Source organism: Rhinatrema bivittatum, chromosome 8 (genome assembly GCF_901001135.1).
Source record: "Rhinatrema bivittatum chromosome 8, aRhiBiv1.1, whole genome shotgun sequence".
Lineage (NCBI taxonomy): Eukaryota > Metazoa > Chordata > Amphibia > Gymnophiona > Rhinatrematidae > Rhinatrema > Rhinatrema bivittatum.
Window position 1 is genome coordinate 90,916,445 of NC_042622.1, and position 19,933 is coordinate 90,936,377.

At 44.1% G+C, this 19,933-nt stretch overlaps 1 protein-coding gene across 1 annotated transcript in view; it reads left to right on the top strand.

Moving 5' to 3' along the window:
- Positions 1-19,933, top strand: part of ADAMTSL2 (ADAMTS like 2) — a 66,669-nt gene that overhangs the window by 11,410 nt on the left and 35,326 nt on the right. Inside the window, exons 5-9 of the mRNA XM_029611960.1 lie at positions 1,582-1,684; positions 2,706-2,851; positions 2,961-3,084; positions 5,618-5,698; positions 19,416-19,591. Coding sequence (XP_029467820.1) covers positions 1,582-1,684; positions 2,706-2,851; positions 2,961-3,084; positions 5,618-5,698; positions 19,416-19,591 — 630 coding nt within the window. The remainder of the gene's footprint in view (positions 1-1,581; positions 1,685-2,705; positions 2,852-2,960; positions 3,085-5,617; positions 5,699-19,415; positions 19,592-19,933) is intronic.

Sequence of the window (19,933 nt, forward strand, 5' to 3'; positions counted from 1 at the left end):
AAGGCTTAGAAAGGTCTACCTGCTAAATTTTTCCAAAATTACACATTAGGCAGACCTATTGGCTCTCACTGCTCTCCTCAATCTTCAGTAAATCTATACAGTTACATATAGTATATATGTTTAAATGTAACGAAAAAAAGAAGATCCTTTATAAACCAAATAAACAATGAAAAAAAGTCTGAAAACATTTGACAAAGTCCTTCAAGAGAGACTTCTGAGGAAATAAAAAAAGTCATGGGATACGAGGCAATGTCCTATTGTGGACTGGGTCAGAGACAGAAAACAGAGAGTAGGGCTAAATGGCCACATTTCTCAATGGAGGAAAGTGAATAGTGGAGGGCCTCAGGGTCCCTAACCCTATGGGACCACTGCTCTTTAACATATTTATAAATGACCTGGAAATGGGAACAATGAGTGAGGGAAGAGCAAACCAATTTGTAGCTACACAATGCTAGGTTCCACTTTAGGAGTCACCGATCAGAAAAAAGATCCTAGGCATCCTCATTGATAATACGTTGAAATCCTCTGCTCAGTTTGCAGCAGCAGCCAAGGAAGCAAACAGAATGCTAGGGATTATTAGGAAAGGAAAGGAGAATAAAACAGAGAATATCACAATGGCTCAGTATCGATCCATGGTACGACCTCATCTTGAGTATTGTGTGCAGTTCTTGTCACCACATCTCAAAAAAGTATATAACAAAATTAGAAAAGGTACAGAGAAAGGCAACCAAAATGATAAAGGGGATGGATTGATTCCCCTGTGAGGAAAGGCCAAAGAGGTTAGGGCAGAGCTTCCCAAACCTGTCCTGAGGACCCCCCCAGTCAGTCAGGTTTCCAGGATATCCACAATGAATATGCATGAAATATCATGGAGACTCTGTATATGCAAATTTATCTCATGCATATTCATTGTGAATATCCTGAAAAACCTGACTGGCTATGGGGCTCCCAGGACAGAATTGGGAAGTTCTTGCTTAGGGCTCTTCAGCTTGTAGAAGAGACGGCTGAGGGGAGATATGATAGAGATCTATAAAATAATGAGCTGAATGGAATGGGTAAACACAAATCTATTGTTTAATCTTTCAAAAAGTAAAAAGACTAGGGGACATTCAATGAAGTTACTAAGTAGTACATTAAAATAAATAGGAGCAAATATTTTTTCACTCAACATATAATTAAACTCTGGAATTCATTGCCAGAGGACATGGTGAAAATTGTTAGTGTAGCTGGGTTTAAAAAAAATTTGGACAAGTTCCTCGAGGAAAAGCCCATAAAGCATTATTAAGGTGGACTTGGGGGAAATCCACTGCTTATTCCTGGGATAAGTTGCATGGAATCTATCTACCCCTTGGGATCCTGCCAGGTACTTGTGACCTGGATTGGCCACTGTTGGAGATGGATCCAGTGTGGCAAACCTATATGTTCTTATGTTTTAGTGTAAAATGTAGAAAGTGATGATGAGTAGAAACAATAAAATGGTTTGCATACATCAGAAATGCATAAATGGTATTGACTGTGCTGATAACTGGTGGGAGTATTTATTTTATCAAATTATTAGTATATCTGATTTCTTTATTTAAGGAATGCCCCACCAATGGATGGAGCTTTCGAGAAGAACAGTGTTCTTCGTTTAATTCCCACGTGTATAATGGAAGAACTTATCAGTGGAAGTCCTTGTATCCTGGTAACAAGACACCCTTTGCACTTTCATTTCATGGAATGTGTAGCCAGAAAGGGGTTTGTTTTTTTTTTCCTTTTTTGGGGGGTGGAGTAGAGGTTGTGTTTTTCCCCTTCCGGAAGGGATCATCTGTAACATTTAAAATGCTTCTTGGACACCACAAGGACCTTTCCATGCTGCAGAGAGAGTCCCACTGCTATTGACGGAAATGGTCAGACCCTTGAGTGCCATGAGGTTCTCTCAGGAAATGAACACCCGGGCCTCCATGCTTCTAATGAATGGGGATGGGAGGGTGGGGGTCATATTTTATTTTAGCATAGGCTATCATTTTACAATGTGTGTGCTTTACTAATTGTGCATGCTAAAGTATTTGTTTGTGTTAAAATGATATAATGGATTGGAAATGAGACAAAGCAATAGAACTAACATCGCTGATGTTTTCATGTCATTTTCAAAACCCTGCTAACAAATGCAGCCGTGCCAAGTTTGTTGCGTAAGTTGAGAGGTAGGTGTCAGTAGCCCCTGGTTTGCCTGCTTTTCATTGCATTTCCTTTGTCAGCGACTATAAAAGGTGCTCTCCTGAATCCCTAGGACTTGGTGGTGCTGCCCAATAACTTACTCTGTTATAACTGATTTTTATAAACACAACTTGAAGGTTTTTTGTTTTTTTTTTTATAATAGAGGAATAATCCTAGTGCTTTGGCAATAGCGCTAACCTAATATCCCTAACAGGATCGTGAGACGGGATGTTATCCTCTCCCCCTGTCCCCCTCCCCACCATGGTACTTCTCAGCCAGAAGGCCAAAAAAGGAGCATCCTTAGCTCATGGCTCAGATCCTGTGCTTATATTGGAGCCAAAATACATTTCCTAACGCATCATTCATTTAATTCCTGCTTTTTACCATGGCAGGCAACAATTTAAAAAAAAAAAAAAAAATCTTAAGCTCTGCTGATTCTTGGGTACTAGTTTCATGGTTTGGGGCATCCGGCGGTGTTTGCTATGATTCTACTTCTCTTCTTTCTGCAGATGACTTTGTGCACATATCGAGCAAACCCTGCGACCTGCACTGCACCACAGCGGATAGCCAGAGACAGTTAATGGTGCAGGCACGGGACGGAACATCCTGCAAATACAGCGATTACCGAGGGGTCTGTGTGTCTGGAAAATGTGAGGTTGTTGAGACATTTACAGTATGACACTTAGCAGTAGACATTCAAATGGTCCCAGCCTGGGCTTTGTCCACTCACCAATACTCTGCCTCCCGTTTCCTCTCCCCCCCAGCCCATCGGCTGTGACGGTGTTCTGTTCTCCACTCACACACTGGATAAATGTGGGGTTTGTCAAGGTGATGGGAGCAGCTGCATCCACGTAACCGGAAGCTACAGAAAGGGAGCCTCCCATCTTGGTAAGGTTCCAGATTATCTGTCTAAAATGTAATCTAAAACTCATGCCCAAACATTCAAGGCAACTGAGAGGCCAGGCAGATAAAGGCACTCCCTAGATAGGCAATAGGATTTTTAGACCCAGTCATGAATTCTAATGCTGTACATTCAGTGTCAGTAATGTTTTTATTTTCTAGACACAAGAGGTTAGTGCTGAAAAGTCTTTTTTTTGGCAGGGGTTGGGGTAGGGTGATGAGACACCACTGGGTTGCTTCTCCTCACACATCTGAAGGTCTGTATATATATATATAAGAAGCTTATATTGCTGCTGTGTGATCAAGCTGGTAAGGGAGAGCTGACTAGCCCTGGGGAAAGAGCATAGTAATTCAGGGCAGAGGTAAGGATGTGATCAGAGTGACCTTGAACCCAGTGGACTCGCTATATTAGGAAACTACTTGGCATCCTTTCGGACTCGTTTCCTGAAACCTGTAATGAATTTTAGGAGCAAGTATATTTTGTGGGTAATGTGAATTTTAACTGGAAGAATATGAAAATGTATAACCTCCAATCACACTTGTTAAAATGTTACCGCTCTGCCTTTCCTGCTGTTGATGATGTGTCATTTTTTTCTCTGTTATAGGTTGTGTGGCCTAGAAATGATTTACATTTGCTATCTTACCATTCCTTTGCACCTCGTAGCGGGTTACAATGCAAACATCACAAATACATTGCAAACAATATAAATACATTACATAACATAACATCATAAAAATCCACCCAGCCTATCCCATAACCTCATAACTAATTCAACAAATAAACCAGATAAGACCTAAAATAACGGGTAGAGGTGTTGAAAATCATGAGAGAACGGGTAGATGTGAATCGGTTATTTACTCTTTCGGATAGTAGAAAGACTAGGTGGCACTCCATGAAGTTAGCATGGGGCACATTTAAAACTAATCGGAGAAAGTTCTTTTTTACTCAACGCACAATTAAACTCTGGAATTTGTTGCCAGAGGATGTGGTTAGTGCAGTTAGTATAGCTGTGTTTAAAAAAGGATTGGATAAGTTCTTGGAGGAGAAGTCCATTACCTGCTATTAAGTTCACTTTGGGGTAGATTTTAAAAGAAGCGCGATCAGCCTACTTTTGCTTGCGCATCAGACTCAAGCAAAAGTACGCTGGATTTTAGTAGATACGCGCGGAGCCGCGCGTATCCACTAAAATCCTGGATTGGCGCGCGCAAGGCTATCGATTTTGTATAGCCTGCGCGCGCCGAGCCGCACTGCCTCCCCCCGTTCCCTCCAAGGCCGCTCCGAAATCGGAGCGGCCTCGGAGGGAACTTTCCTTTGCCCTCCCCTCACCTTACCCTCCCTTCCCCTACCTAACCCACCCACCCGGCCCTGTCTACACCCCCCCCTTACCTTTGTCGGGGGATTTACGCCTCCCGGAGGGAGACGTAAATCCCCGCGCGCCAGCGGGCCTGCTGCGCGCCGGGCCGCGACCTGGGGGCGGGTACGGAGGGCGCGGCCACGCCCCCGGGCCGTAGCCACGCCCCCGTACCCGCCCCCAAAACGCTGCCGACACGCCCCCGGAACGCCGCGACGACCGGGCCCGCCCCCCGACACGCCCCCGACACGTCCCCCTCCGAGAACCCCGGGACTTACGCGAGTCCCAGGGCTCTGCGCGCGCCGGGAGGCCTATGTAAAATAGGCTTCCCGGCGCGCAGGGCCCTGCTCGCGTAAATCCGCTCGGTTTTGGGCGGATTTACGCGAGCAGGGCTCTGAAAATCCGCCCCTTAGAGAATAACCACTGCCATTAGCAATGGTAACATGGAATAGACTTAGTGTTTGGGTACTTGTCAGGTTCTTGTGGCCTGGATTGGCCACTGTTGGAAGCAGGATGCTGGGCTTGATGGACCCTTGGTCTGACCCAGTATGGCATTTTCTTATGTTCTTATGTTCTTAATGTGCTTGCCTTTCAGAATATATCTAGCTATAAATGCAGTTAGCCTTGTTCATGTCTGAAGTGGGTTTGATGTTTCCCTTGGAGGGGAGAACCGGCTGTTCCACATCCTTCTAGAACTTCATGGAACGTTCTCTTCAGCGAAGCGCTGTAGGGGGAGAGGGACTTATCTATTGGGGGTGGGGGGGATCTTCACCACGTATTTATTTATTTATTTATTTATTTATTTAAAGTCTTTTCTATACCGTCGTTAAGCTAGTTGCCGTCATAACGGTTCACAATAAGGCACTTAAATCCCTTTAGCATCTACTGAGACAAGAAGTGGAGGCCTATCTTATGTAGGACCTTAGTCTAGAGTGTTTTTGTGCTAGCTCAGGATGTTAGAAAACTGACTACTAAGTGTACCCCTGTTAGTTCCTGGGTGATGCAACCAACAGCTAAATTCAGTCTTTTCAAGATCCAGTTCACCCAAAACCCATCTTTACCTGCATAGGACATGTGAATATATCATTGAGCTGCTCTGCTCTGCAGCACAATGTGTTCTTTCTAGCTGTTACAAGGTTTTCATTTCATTAATGTGTAGTTTTTCATAGGCTATTCTCTGGTTACACACATTCCTGCCGGTGCAAGAGATATCCAGATAGTAGAACGGAAGAAATCTGCTGATGTTTTGGGTGCGTATGACCTATTTTATTTGTTTTTTTATTATAAAATCTTTATTACTCTGCGTGGTCATACAGCATAAAAAGGAAAAACATTGCAAAACATGCAATCAATAGTAAGAGCGACACATACACATTTCACTCCTCCTGCTGGTAACTGTGTATCTTCACTGAAATTATGCAAATATGTCATCTTTCCATTCCAATCAATAGTTTTATTGCATACACAATGGAGGACATCACAAATTTGTTTCCAATATGTTTGTACCTTAGGACATTCAGAAAACATATGGCACAAGCTGCCACTTTGGTTATTACATTTTAAAGGTAGGTCATTATCCCAAAGCTGCATTTGTGCACCCCCGTTGTTTTCGTAAATACACCCTGTGTAAGATCTTAAATTGTATATCTCTCTCAAGTTTGCCAGTTGTAAATTTCTATATAATGCCGTAAACGCTTTTTCCATATCAGTAGCTTCAAGAACCAGGACCTAAATCCTCCCCCCACAGCACTGCCAATTTATGTAACCACTGGCTGTCATGATATTTCCTATTATGGGTCATCCAAGTATGGTTTTTTTAAATAAAATTTTGGTTTGGTTTCCATAAAAGTTTCATCTGCCTCTGAAAAGGAAATGACCGATAGATCGCCTTTGCTACAAAAAGACAGTAATGATTAGTCTGTAGAGATGCAAATAAACTTCTACTAGGGATATCCCACTCTTTCTGCAGCTGTTGAAAAGAATATATAATTTTCTGCTCTAGGTAGACAAATTGCATCAAACAATACAACCCTTGATCTTTCCAGACTTGAAAGATGTTTTAGTCCCTTCCCCCTGGAAATTCAGGGTTACCCACCAGAAACAGGACAGGAGAGACCCCCACCCTCTGATGCTGCATAGTCCTCCACTATCTCCATACCTTTCTGAATGCTAGGAACCAAAAGCAACTGATGTCTGTCAAAATGTAACAAGTTTACTGAATTATACGGTTTAGCCATTTCCATTAACAATTTATCCGAATCAAATTCAAACTTTAACAAAATCCAGTCTTGACTATAATACAACATTGTGGTGAATTTATATGCTTGTAAGTTTGGAAGTGCTAATCCTCCCCCTCTCTCTTCCTAATCAGCGTACTAAATTGCATTCACACTCTCTTTTTCCGCCATATTAACAATGTTATTATAATTCCAAGTTTTGTAATTTCTTTATTTCTAATCCACATTGGTAACATCTATAGGTTGCACAACAAATTGAGTAATAACACCATTTTAATTACTGTACACCTATCCATCAAAGATAATGGATAATCCATCCATTTCATTATGAGCTGAGAACAGTTTTCCAACGCAGCCACAATATTATGCTTGTACAACTCTTTCTCAGAGTGGGCCATTCTGATACCCAGATATTTCAATGGAAAAGGAGAGTCCTATTCATATTTTCTGGATATCTCTATTGGAAAGGCTTTTGATTTACTATAATTTAGTTTTAGGCCTGAGAGAGTGCCAAACATTTCTAATGCAATCATTATGTCTCCTAGACTTTCTTTCAGATTTCCAGTGAATAGCAGCATGTCAACTGCAAACATACTGAGTTTGACACTTTTTCTGCCAATAGAAAGCCCTTCAAAACTAGGCATATTTCTCAAAATTGACGCCACTGATTCTATCGATAAAACATATAGTAGTGACGATAAAGGGCATCCTTGTCTGGTGCCTCTATATAATTGGAATCTGGAAGGCAATGCACCATTAACTTTAATCTGTGCTAAAGTTTCTCATACAATAGTTTAACCCATCTTAAAAAATTACTTTAAACCCATATTTTACCAATATCCACCATAAATACTGCTACTCTACTCTATCAAATGCCTTCTCAGAATCCAAGCTTACTAACTTCCCTTCACTGTTAGTTGAGTGTTTCCCCCTGTACCACCAGTATGGCCTTTAGAATATTTGCCAAGGAATGAAGCCCCTTGATGAATCCAGTTTGATCCGACAAGACAACTGATTGAACTACTTCATTCACTCTAATGGCTAGGACTACAGCTACAGTTTTAATATCTTGAGTAACGATATCAGTCTATAAGATTCTGGAAACAATGGATCTTTACCAACCTTGGAGATAAGAACTAATGATGCTAAATTATGTCCAGGCTCAAAGTGACCTTTCTCTTGCGCAAATTGGAACATGCTATTTGGAAGATAATCCACCTTCTCCCCCAATATCTTGTACATTTCCGGTTTAAAGCCATCAGGTCCTGGTGATTTGTCAGCCTTCAACTGCCTGATGACATATTGAATCTCAATATCCTGAATGGGTTTCTCAAGTGCCACATGTTGTGCCACTGACAGCTGTGAAAATACCATGTCTCTAAAATATTCTTGTGATGTGATCAGAGCGGATTTCTCTCCTGCGTACAACTCTTGATATCAAACATCTGTAAGATCTCAGTTGTGGTCCCCACTGTTTTCCCTTTTTATTCCAAGTGTGTTATCAATGTTTTCTATTTAGTATTTCTAAGTTGGTTTGCAGCCAAGTGACCCATCTTATTACCCCATTGAAAAAGTTTATAATATAAAACAAGATATTATTCTGAGCTTATTGCTCAAAAAAACTATTTAATTCAGCACGTACAAGCTCTAACTCATGTCAAATTTTGAGGTCCATCAATTTTATGTGACTTCTCTTTAACTGCAATTGTTTTGCAAGAGCTCTAAAATTTGCTTCGTTTGCTTCTTATGCTTGCCTGCTTGGTATGAGATTATGTGACTTTTAAGAACTGTTTTTACCGCATTCCAAAATGTCATAGAATTATTATCAGGTATGTTATTCAACAAATTATACTCTCCATTTTTCTCTCAGGAATTGTACAAACTTCTTAGCACGAAATAAGGTGGGTGCCATTCTCCATTCTGTTTATCTATTACCCTCGTCTGCCAAACGTATTTGCAGTAAGACTACAGAGAGATCTGAATATGGCACTTCAGTAATTTCACTTGCAACAATTCTTCCAAACCATTTTTCCAAAAGTAATATGTAATCCAACCTGGAATACACATGATGGACATGAGAATAAAACATGAATACTTTATCTTCTACATGAAGGTATCTCCATGCGTCAAAAAGTTGTAGCTCTTGAGCAACAAAACCTATTCCTAGGTCTTCCTGATTGTTCTTAGGAGTTTTGGAAAGATTACAATCTATAATTGGGTTATCAGTAATATTAAAATCTCCACCAAGTATGCATGTATATTCTGCCCAATTAGCGAATTTAGAAACTAATATAGAAAAAAAAATATGTGAGTATTTAATTGGAGCATATAAGTTGACTAATAACATCTTGACCCCATGAAGAGTGCCCATGACCACTATATAGCGCCTGTTTGCATCTTCAGTTCAATTCATCTCTCAACCTGGAATGGCACCCCCCTTATGTATGAGAATGGTAACTCCCCTCTGGTAAAGAAAGAAGAATAAAAGCATTGTCCTACTCATCATTCCCTTCGTAGCTTAGCATGCTCATTGTTATGCTCAGGCTTGTGGACCCTTGGCCGATGAGAGGATGGTATACCTTTCGGAGGGTCAGTAGGCTCTCTCGTCGGGTGGCGAGGCAGAACAGGAGGCAGGACCAGCTGACCCTTGGCACTGGAGGCTGAGGCGAACACGGAGGCGATGAAGAGACGAGATGAGGAGCTGTGTCTTCACCACTGGTGGTCTGTGGTCCCCCCGGGAGGAGCCCGTAGGGACCCGACCGCTGGGACTTAGGTGGACCTAGGGAGGTCAGGGTAACGGTGCAAGGGCCAACTGGAGCTTCGCCCTGGAAGCCCGTGGTCCCCCCAGGAGGAGCCCGTAGGGACCCGGGCCGCTGGGACTTAGGCGGGCCCTTGGAGATGGTAGTCTTGAAGAGGTCCTAGGTCGAGTGCCAGAGGATCGTCGCTCACCAGTCCGAAGTCGTACGCCAGAGAATCACCACTTGCCAATCCGAAGTCAGGAACCAGAGAATCACCGTAAGCCAATCCGAAGTCAGGAACCAGAGAATCACCGTAAACCAATCCGAAGTCAGGAACCAGGAAGACGAAGCAGGAACCAGAAGCCAAGCTCGAGGAACTCATCAAAGCAAGCAGACTGGACAAAGCTCACAGGAGACGTTGCCAAGTCGAGGAATGAGCAGAGGAAGCCTCCTTAAATACTTACTCTGCTCTGGATAATTGGAGGCAGGTGAGTATCATTGAAGGGATCAGGTCCCTTTAAATCCAGCAGGGGGGCGTGGCCTCGTGCCTAAAGATGGCGGTGGCCATCTTGGATTTCCTCCGAGGAGGAAAGCCAGCAGAGCGCGGCGAGGGAGGAGCAGGGACGGCTCCCCAGCGGGCGGCAAGACTGCAGACCATCCCCGGGGTGATGGGCACCGGCCCCGGGGAGCGTTTCAGGGGTTGCCGCAGTGGGTCGCCGCTGTGGTGGAGGTAGGGGGCTGCGCCCGTGGCTGTCCACGGGCGCGGGACACAACACTCATCATCATTCAAATGATTCTCCTGTAGAAAGATGATGCTAGTTCGCATCTGTTTGAGCCCATTCAAAACCTTTTTTCTTTTAATTGGGGAATGAAGCCCATCAACATTTAAAGAGCATACCTTAATTGCAACCTTCTATTGTACATGTTGAAAACATCATTCTGCAGAACATTCTTAAAATATAAAGCAAGAAGACTCCCCAGCCTGAGCCTTCCGCCATGGATTTTCTCTTTGAAATGACATTGTAGTGCCTCCCACACATCCATTCTTTACTAAAGTCATTTGTGATCAATGCCCAAAACCACATCCATCCAATTCACATTCATGCCATCTGTCATAGCCATCCACACTTCTTCTGAAAACTCCATTTCCCCCCCCAAACATCACTCACACCCTGTAACACCCTACACACCACAAAGAAAGAATTAATCCTCCCCCCAAAGGGGTTTCCTTCCCCCCAGCTGTGAAGTTCCTCTCCTCACTTATGCACAGGGGGTCTCCCAGAGCCAAGGACAACATTGTGTTAAATTCTCTCCTCTCTCTGCTCATAGTCCTATTACAGATGACCTCTTAACTTTTCCCTGTGGTAACAGCAGTGTCTATCATGTGGAAACAAAAACTTTCTTCCTTTTGTCAGCAGTAACGATTTGTTTACACTCACAGTGCTCAACACCAGACAGACAAGAAAATCACTGATGAAGTCCCAGATGTGCTTTGGAAATAAAATGTAGTTAAAAGTGCTGAACCTTGGCAACTGCTGTCATAATAGAAAATGCAGTTAAACTTGTGAACAACCACAAACTCGACCCGACAAACTACGGACTTGATATGCTATCAGTGCTTCATGTCAGCTGTCCCAGGCAAAAATGCTGAATTTGTGCGTGCTGTAAATCAGCTTGAAAATTCTTTGCCGCTCCAAGCACACCCAAAATTTGCACCCAGACACGGCTTTACAAATCGTGCACGTCCATTGTGCTGACCTATCCATGTCCTACACACCAGATCAATTGGTTAAAAACATAAAGTCGCCCTGGAAAACAGAATACCAGCTCACTATAAGACTTCAGAGCTTCTCAAGGAACACTTTCGCTTCTGCCCCCCCCCCCCCGTTTGTTAGTATTTGGGATCCCCCATCATGAAAAACTTGCAGCTGGGCAGGAAACTAAAGTGAAAACTTTATGCCTTTGTTATTTAGCCGTGTACAATATGGAGTCAGTTCTCGCTGAGAAGCCATCACTTTAGTGGAGTAGTCAGGGAAGAGCAAATTCTTTTTTTCTCGGTCTATAAGCTCTTTCTTTTATCTATAAGGTGTTAAGTCCACATTTCATCCACATAATTCATATATTTTACAATAATTTGAGGCCTGTCAGGAGTTGAGTGACTGTCCCCATTCTGTGTGCTTTTTCTACTATTATGTCTTGCTCTGTCGAGGTGACCCCGAGTTCCTCAGGTAACCAGGTTTCACAAAAGTTAAGTAGCCTTTCAGTCGGTAATGCCTCAGGTACTCTGATTATGTGTGTATTGTTTCTCCTGCTCCTATTCACTAGTTCGTCTAGCTTGTCTTCTAAAACTTTCTTTTTAGCTCGTATTGCCGCCATGACTGAGTCAGCATTTATCGAGGCATGTTTCATTAGCTGCAACACAGCCCCCCAGCTCTCTGAATGCCGTTTCATAATTTTCAAATTTGTCTTTCAATTCATCCATCGAGGACTGTAATTTTTGCAGCTGGTCTGTTACCGCCATGTCAATTTTTTTTATCAACGTGTCTGAAATACCTTCTGGGGCCTGTCTTACCTCCATCGCCATCTTGTCCTCAACCATGGCTGAACCTTTTTTCAGGGCCATCCTCTTTGGGCGAATTGACATATCATTCAATCTATTTTTTCATGAAATTGTCGATGAAATGTGATTTTGGTGGATGTAAGTAACTCTCGGTGAGGATGTTTAATTCTGCAGAATTTGATGCTCTTATTGCTGGCTCCTAAGCAGAAGATTGAAAGGACTCCCTCTTACGGTGATATCATCAACGGAAACCCATTTTATTTATTTATTTATTTAAACATTTTTATATACCGGCATTCGTTGTGGACATCATGTCGGTTTACAGTAAACAGGTTAAGTTTGGAAAATTACATTTTAACAGGGAAGTCCAAACTGGGAGAGGGGGTAACGACAGGCAGCTAAGAAAGACAGGGTAACCAAAACAAGGTTCCTCGAGGTGAGGAGATGGAGTATAACAAAACATAGTTCCTCAATATGAGAAAAAGGGAGTAGGCGTATCGTGGTCTACTTTGGCACATTTTTAAACCACCTTCTCAGACATAAGAATTTCACTGCCCAAAGTAATATACAGAATAAAAGTCACCAAGTCAACAAAAGCATGTTTGCTTTCCATAGACAACATTCTACATAGACAGCAGGACGAATTAGCCATGACACATGGGTGACATCATCTGATGACGCCAAATGAATCTTTCTCTCTAACTCAGTAGATCCTTCTCAGTTTGTTTGTAGCTTACTGGTAGCTTTAGCTAGATAGTCCACTCTCTAGGGAAGTGGGTAGGTATTAAGTAAGGCTAATTCAATCTGTTGTCTATGCAAAGCACCATGTACATCAACAAGCAGGGCTGAATTAGCCATGACACATGGGGAGCCCCAAGCTAAGTGTTCACTGGCAGAACACTTAATAAAAAAGCAACCAGGCTCCCCTGTGGAGAGTAGAATACTTGGTGAACAGGCTATGCAGAACTGCTTGTCTGAAGCTACTGTTTACTCTTGAAAGATTGTCCAGATAGTAGCTGGAAATGAAGGTATGCACAGATGATAAAGTATCAGCTTTGCAGATATCTTTGACTGAATCAGCTTTTAGATGAGCAACTGAAGGAGCCATGGCTCTGACTTGATGAGCCTTGATGGAGTCTGAGAACTGAGAGCTAACTAGAGCACAATAGTGCATAATACAGCCCACCAGCTGGTTGGAAATAGTACGTTTAGTAACTACAATTCTCAGTCTATTAGAATCATAAGACACAAATAGCTGAGAAGCTTGATGATGAGGCTGTGTTCTCTTTAAGTAGTAGGCCAATGCCCTTTTGCAGTCCAGTATGTAAAGATCTTTTCTCCCTTATGTGCATGAGGTCTTGGAAAGAACATGGCCAAGACAACTGACTTGTTGATGTGAAAAGCAGAAGTAACTTTATGGAGAAATTTCAGATGGATGCATAGTACCAATCTATTGTAGAATAAATGAAGATATGGAGAATAAGACACCAAAGCCTGAAGTTCACTAACCTGTTTAACTAATGTGATGGCTATGAAAAATACTTCTTTCCAAATGAGAAACTTCAATGAAGCTAGAGCGGAGGCTTCATGAGATGTGCCAGGACAATATTGAGGTCCTATGGAACAACGGGTTTCGAAACCGGCGGCATAAAGTACAACAGATATTTCATAAACTTAATGTTGCGTCCATCGCTGTTCGACGCCCTCCCTCCGACCTCTTTACCTCTGTGGCAACTCCCTCTGGGTTGGATGGATGGTTGCTGCTGCAACGTCTTCTTGCCGTCTCCCTCTGGCTTCCCCGGACCGGCATGACGCTATGGATCCGCCATGTTCCTGATGACATAGGGCGCCCGCGTGCGCTCTGATTGATGTACCAGCAAGGGCGGAACCTCGGGGGCGTCTCCCTGAGATGACGTCATCCGCTTCCAATATAAAAGGTCTCAGTATTTGCTAACGAATCGAGTTAGCAAGGGGATTGCTTCTGCTTTTCTCCCAAGCAACTCTGCCTCCTCGGACTTACCAGGGGTACCCGCTCCTCGGGGGCCTCGCTTTCTTTTCTTTATTTCAGATTGCAGATAGGAACCGGTACTCGCTCCTCGAGGGCCTATGTTCCTGAACACTCTGAAGATTCTCTACTGCCTGGAAGCTATCGCAGATACAGACATTTGTGAGTTACTATCGCTCTCTCAGAGCTTTCCCTGGAACCAGGTACTCGCTCCTCGAGGGCCTACCCTTTCCAGCTACTGAACTTGTTAAAGACCTTATGTGAGTTTTGTCTTCCAGTTCTGGCTATGAACACAGCATACCCTGTCTACTCACTATCTATAGTTTCTCTACAGCTCAGCAACCCTGGGCTCGCTGTTCCAGTACCTGAGAGACTTCAGCCCTACTGGGCATATCAGCTCACTACTGCCATCTCTGGTGGTTCTACTAACCTGTCTAATAAAAGAATTATCTGTGTCTGTCTCCGTACCCAAGCCTAGCCAGTGGTCCCTCTCAGGATATCCTCCTGGGGGCGCAGTCATCTGCCATCGGCCCAAGGATCCACCTATCTACATTCCTCTACAGCTGAGTGCCCTCTCCAAGCACTCCGCTGGTAACAGATTGCTACCCCTTCTCCATCAGGAGTCTTCAGCAACAGATTCATAACAGATTGCTACTCCACAGTCTAAACCCTAACAGATTGTTTACTATTCCCTCTACAGTAGCTGAGCATATCAGATTGCTAACTCCTCCTTCCACAGGAGCAGATTCATTACAGATTGCTAACTCCTCCCTTCTTGAGGAGTAAAGCATAACAGATTGCTAACTCCTCCTTCCACAGGAGCCGATTGATTCATAACACTTAAAGACCAATGAATGACTGGAGACTGATTCGTTATCGATATGCATGTGACATGCAGCAATAGTATTAAGAAGGACTTGCCCTGAAGAGGTCCTGAGACCTGAAGTCAATAAGCACAGTAAGTATTTGAGTAAATCCTTGGGATTGCAAGAGAATAGATCAAGAGAACTCACTTTGCACCATAAGAAAAAACATTTCTTAAAGGCAAACACCCTTCTGGTAGATGGTATTCTGTTTGAGATTAGCACATCTTCTGTCTCTATGGAGAGTGTTAATTAAGTTATTGGTTAACAGCCAACAAGTTCCTATGAAGCAGATGCCTGTTTTCCTGTGTCAGCAGTGATGGGATTGTTTCCAGGCAAATCAAAGATTGAATGGCAATCTAATGAGATAAGAAAACCATGGTTATCTAGGCCAAGCTGGTGCAATGAAGCTGAGATCAGCTCTGTCCTTTAGCATTTTTTAAACTGTTCTGGTCACCAATGGAAATGGCAGAAATGTGTAGAGAAGTCAGGTGTCCCAGGGGATTATGAAGACATCTGGAACAAATCATTCCCTTGCTGGAAGCTGTTGTGAAGACAGCATGGGCCAAGCGCTATACCTTTGAAAGTTCCAGAAGGGATGTCACTGATAGAAGAAGCACTTTTAAGAGAAGAATTGTTGCCTTGCAGCCAATGCTTGGGCCATTGCCCCCAAGAGAGACAGAATGGCATCATTCTGCTCCTTAAATCTGCGCAACCATGTCCCTGACCTTGTCTCCAAAGAGGTTGTCTCCAGCACAGAGAACATCGGCAAGTTTTTCATGGATGTCTTCCCTAAAATTGCTGGCCTGAAGCCAGGGCATGTGACAAGCTGCAATGGCTACTAGAGGTGTGAATCGTGTGATCGATCGTCTTAACGATCGATTTTGGCTGGGGGGGGAGGGAAATCTTATTGTCGTGTTTTGTTTTGTTTTTTTTTAAATCATTAAAAATCGTAAATCGGGGGAGGGCGGGAAAACCGGCACACCAAAAAAACCCTAAAACCCACCCGAACCTTTAAAACAAATCCCCCACCCTCCCGAACCCCCCCAAAATGTTTTAAATTACCTGGGGTCCAGTGGGGGAGTCCCGACGCGATCTCCCTCTCTCTCTGGCCACGGCTGCGTTGAGAAATGGCGCCGGTGGCCCTTTGCCCTTATCATGTGACAGGGCAAAGGTAGCGCCGGCGCCATTTTGGTTCCTGGCTCCTGACGTCACGCGTGCAGGAGATCGCCCCCGGACCCCCGCTGGACCCCCAGGGACTTTTGGCCAGCTTGGGGGGGGCCTCCTGACCCCCACAAGACTTGCAAAAGTCGCCCGTATGACATAGTGAGGGCAAAGGTAGCGCCGGCGCCATTTTGAAGATTGGCAATACGGCCCACGTGCAGGAGGTCGCTCCAGGACCCCCGCTGGACTTTTTTCAAGTCTTGTGGGGGTCAGGAGGCCCCCCCAAGCTGGCCAAAAGTCCCTGGGGGTCCAGCGGGGGTCCAGGGGCGATCTCCTGCACGCGTGACGTCAGGAGCCAGGAACCAAAATGGCGCCGGCGCTACCTTTGCCCTGTCACATGATAAGGGCAAAGGGCCACCGGCGCCATTTCTCAACGCAGCCGTGGCCAGAGAGAGAGGGAGATCGCGTCGGGACCCCCCCACTGGACCCCAGGTAATTTAAAACATTTTGGGGGGGTTCGGGAGGGTGGGGGATTTGTTTTAAAGGTTCGGGTGGGTTTTAGGGTTTTTTTGGTGTGCCGGTTTTCTCGCGCCCTATTTAACGATACAATACAAATGCCCCTGACAATAAATCGGGGGCATTTGTATTGTATCGTGCACTCTAACGATTTTGGACAATTTTAAAATTATCTGACGATAATTTTAATCGTTCAAAAACGATTCACATCCCTAATGGCTACAGCTGAGGCACGAGGTGAAGTGTCAAAGGATTCATGCATAGAATGAATGCTCCCCTTCCAGGGAGAATAACAGAGGCTTAAGCTTCTCCCCACAATCATATAAGTACTGCACCACAATTCAAGTATTGAGCTATGGAACATCTTTTGTCCCTCAGTTGTCTGATAATCTTGGGTCTTTTCCTAGAGGGGTGTTGGAGAAAAGATGGGTCTTCTTGGTCCGTTTCAAGGCTGATTCAACTACCATCAACTGATGAGGAAGTTGCACTACCCCACATCTCAGGAACTGTTGAAATCTATATTTGAGGTAATTTCTGGGTGGCTGGGAGACATGATAAAGGAGCTTCCCACATCTTTATTTGCTGATACCATAAGATCTTATGGATGGGAATCACTGCTGGCTCCACCAGTGTCTCCAGAATCTTAAGGATACCAAATTCTTCAGTTCTTGGATCTTCATCCTGTCAAATATTGACTCCTAACACCTTGCTCATTTTTACCAGGAACTTGGTATAAGTGAGATCCACAGGTGGGGAGGAATGTTCCAGAGGATTGGGTGGTGGGTTGGATAAAATCCATGTGGATTTCTTTTCTTCAGAATCTTAGGGATGGACACTGGCCTAGGATCTTGATGGTGATGAAGGTGATTGAAGCTCAGGCCTCAGATGCCTTGGAGCTGAAATTTCTGGGTTTCAGTCACCTAGACCTTCCAACGCATCCTACGAGATGGAACCAGCCCCTCCACTGCACAGAGAGACTCTGGCATCTAGGATAGGACTGGGGCCTTGGGGGGGGGGGGGGGGGGGGGTTGGAACTTCCTCGTATTGCAGATCTGAAAGCTTGGTTAAAATTGACTGTAAGGTATCTTCCTTGGAGCTGTCCATCAAGGAAGAGAAGAAATTCTTCAGCAACTCTGTAATTTGGTCCATGGATTGCTGGGTCTGCTGGGCCATGATGGAAGAGAAACATCCTCTTCTAAGTCTAGAATTGGCTTATCCTCCTGTGATACTGCAAGGGGGGTTCGGAGGCTTGAAATGTGCTAATTGTGCCATGTGCACTGAGGTCACAGGATTCTTTGGTGGCACCAATGGCTCAGCATGGTTTGCTGAGTATGGCAGTGGTACAGGATGTTTCAATGGCACCAATAGCATCAGGCACATCAATGGCACCAATTGCTTTGACTGCTCTGGGTACATTGATGGTACTTACCAGTCACTGTGCTGGTTCACTTCAAGAACAAAGGATTTTTCTGAGGAAGAGCGGTGTTTTTTGTAGAAAACCTCAGAGGCCGCAGGGAGGGGTGGATGAGATAAGGAAACGCAGCATAGGCTCTGAGTTCTCCAGTGCCCTCTGCTTCTTAGCTCTGTTTGAACCCTGAGGCCCAAGAAGACCTGGAGGAGCCAGAAGGAAGGGGAGATTGAAGAGAAGACTTCTTACTTGAGCCAGATGAGTGGGATGAAGACCAATATCTATGCTTGAGGGTCCTGTGGCACTCTGTTATCCTGTAGGTCCAGTTCCTTTGAGTTGTTGGAGTCATTCTATTGCAATGCTAGCAATTTGCCAAGTCATGGTTGGAGCCCAGGCAGCAGCAGCAGCAGACTTTGTGCCATGGGCTGGCTGCAATTACAGGACTGGAAGCTCCTGGAGCGTTGCCCTCATCCAGAATTTCTTTTTTGAAGGTAACATTAAAAAGTGCTGTTGGGGAGCTGCTGAAGCAGCGAGGCAGGAAAAGGTAAGAAAAAAAAAAGAAAAAATTTGAATGATATAAAAATTTTTTGTAAGTGACAGAAGGTACATGTCTGTGCAGCATCACAGACAAAAAAAGACTGAGGAGGCTTGCGAGGCAGTGCTCATGCGCATGCTCAGTAGAATGTAAAGATGTACTGAGCTAGAGAGAAGGGTCCATTCAGCGTTGTCAGATGACATTGACCAGATTTCATGGCTAATTCAGTCCTGCTTCTCGATGGAGAATACAAATAAATAGCATCAGACTTGACCAAGCATCACATAATTAATTAATTTAGATTTAGCTCATGCTTGTTTTGTTGGTAACTCAAGGTGAGTAAACATTCATGTACAGTAGATATTTCCCTGTCTACAGAGGGCTTACATCTTAAATTGGTACCTGAGATAACGGCAGGCAAAGTGACCCATCCAAGGTCACACAGAGTGTTGGTGGTAGCTGTGGGATTTGAACTCTGGCTTTCAGCCCGCTATTCTAACTACTAGGTTATTTCTGCTCTCTATGATGGGAGCTGAAAATGCCCTGCTCAGTTATTAACCATTTGTGCTTCATTTTCTAATGGGCAGTCAATAAATAAGAATCAATTCTTCTCAATTTAGTTCTGGTGGTTGTGGCTTTAGAAAAGCCACAAGTGGTTGCAAGGAGAAATCAGTCAATTGGCTGCAACTTTTAGAGAAATCTGAGACAGTTCCTTTGAAAAGTTATAAAATGTATTGGAAGGCTAGAACAAATAGCTTTGACATAGTACTTACAGCAAAATGGAGCAAATAGATTGTAGGAGCCTTGATTTTCATGTACAAGACCCATCAAGAGATATGTCAGTCTGTAGAATGGAGTCTTGTATCTCAGATGTAACTATAGTTACTCATGGCTTTTTCATCGAAGAGAAGCTATAATATTCTTCTGCTGCACTCTGTTAGCTGTTGCAGATGAAGATGGCCACTACTTTTTCAATGGAAACTACAAGGTGGACAGTCCAAAGAATTTCAACATTGCAGGCACTGTGTTCAAGTACAGAAGGCCTATGGACATCTATGAAACTGGCATTGAGTATATTGTAGCCCAAGGACCAACCAGCCAGGACCTCAAAGTGATGGTATGTTTTAAGTGGAAGCCTGCCAGCTAAACTAGAGGTGTTGATTATAAACATAGAAATGTGATGGTAGATGCACAGTATGAGGTAGATCTTTAAAAAGTATGCCGGATTTTATAAGATACGCGCGTAGCCACGCGTATCTTATAAAATCCAGGGTCGGTGCGCGCAAGGCTGCGCAAAATCTGCATACTGCGCGCGCCGAGCCACGCAGCCTGCCTCCATTCCCTCCGAGGCCGCTCCAAAATCGGAGCGGCCTCGGAGGGAACTTTCCTTCTGCGTCCCCCCACCTTCCCTTCCCCCACCTCACCCACCCCCGGCCCTACCTAAATCCCCCCCTACCTT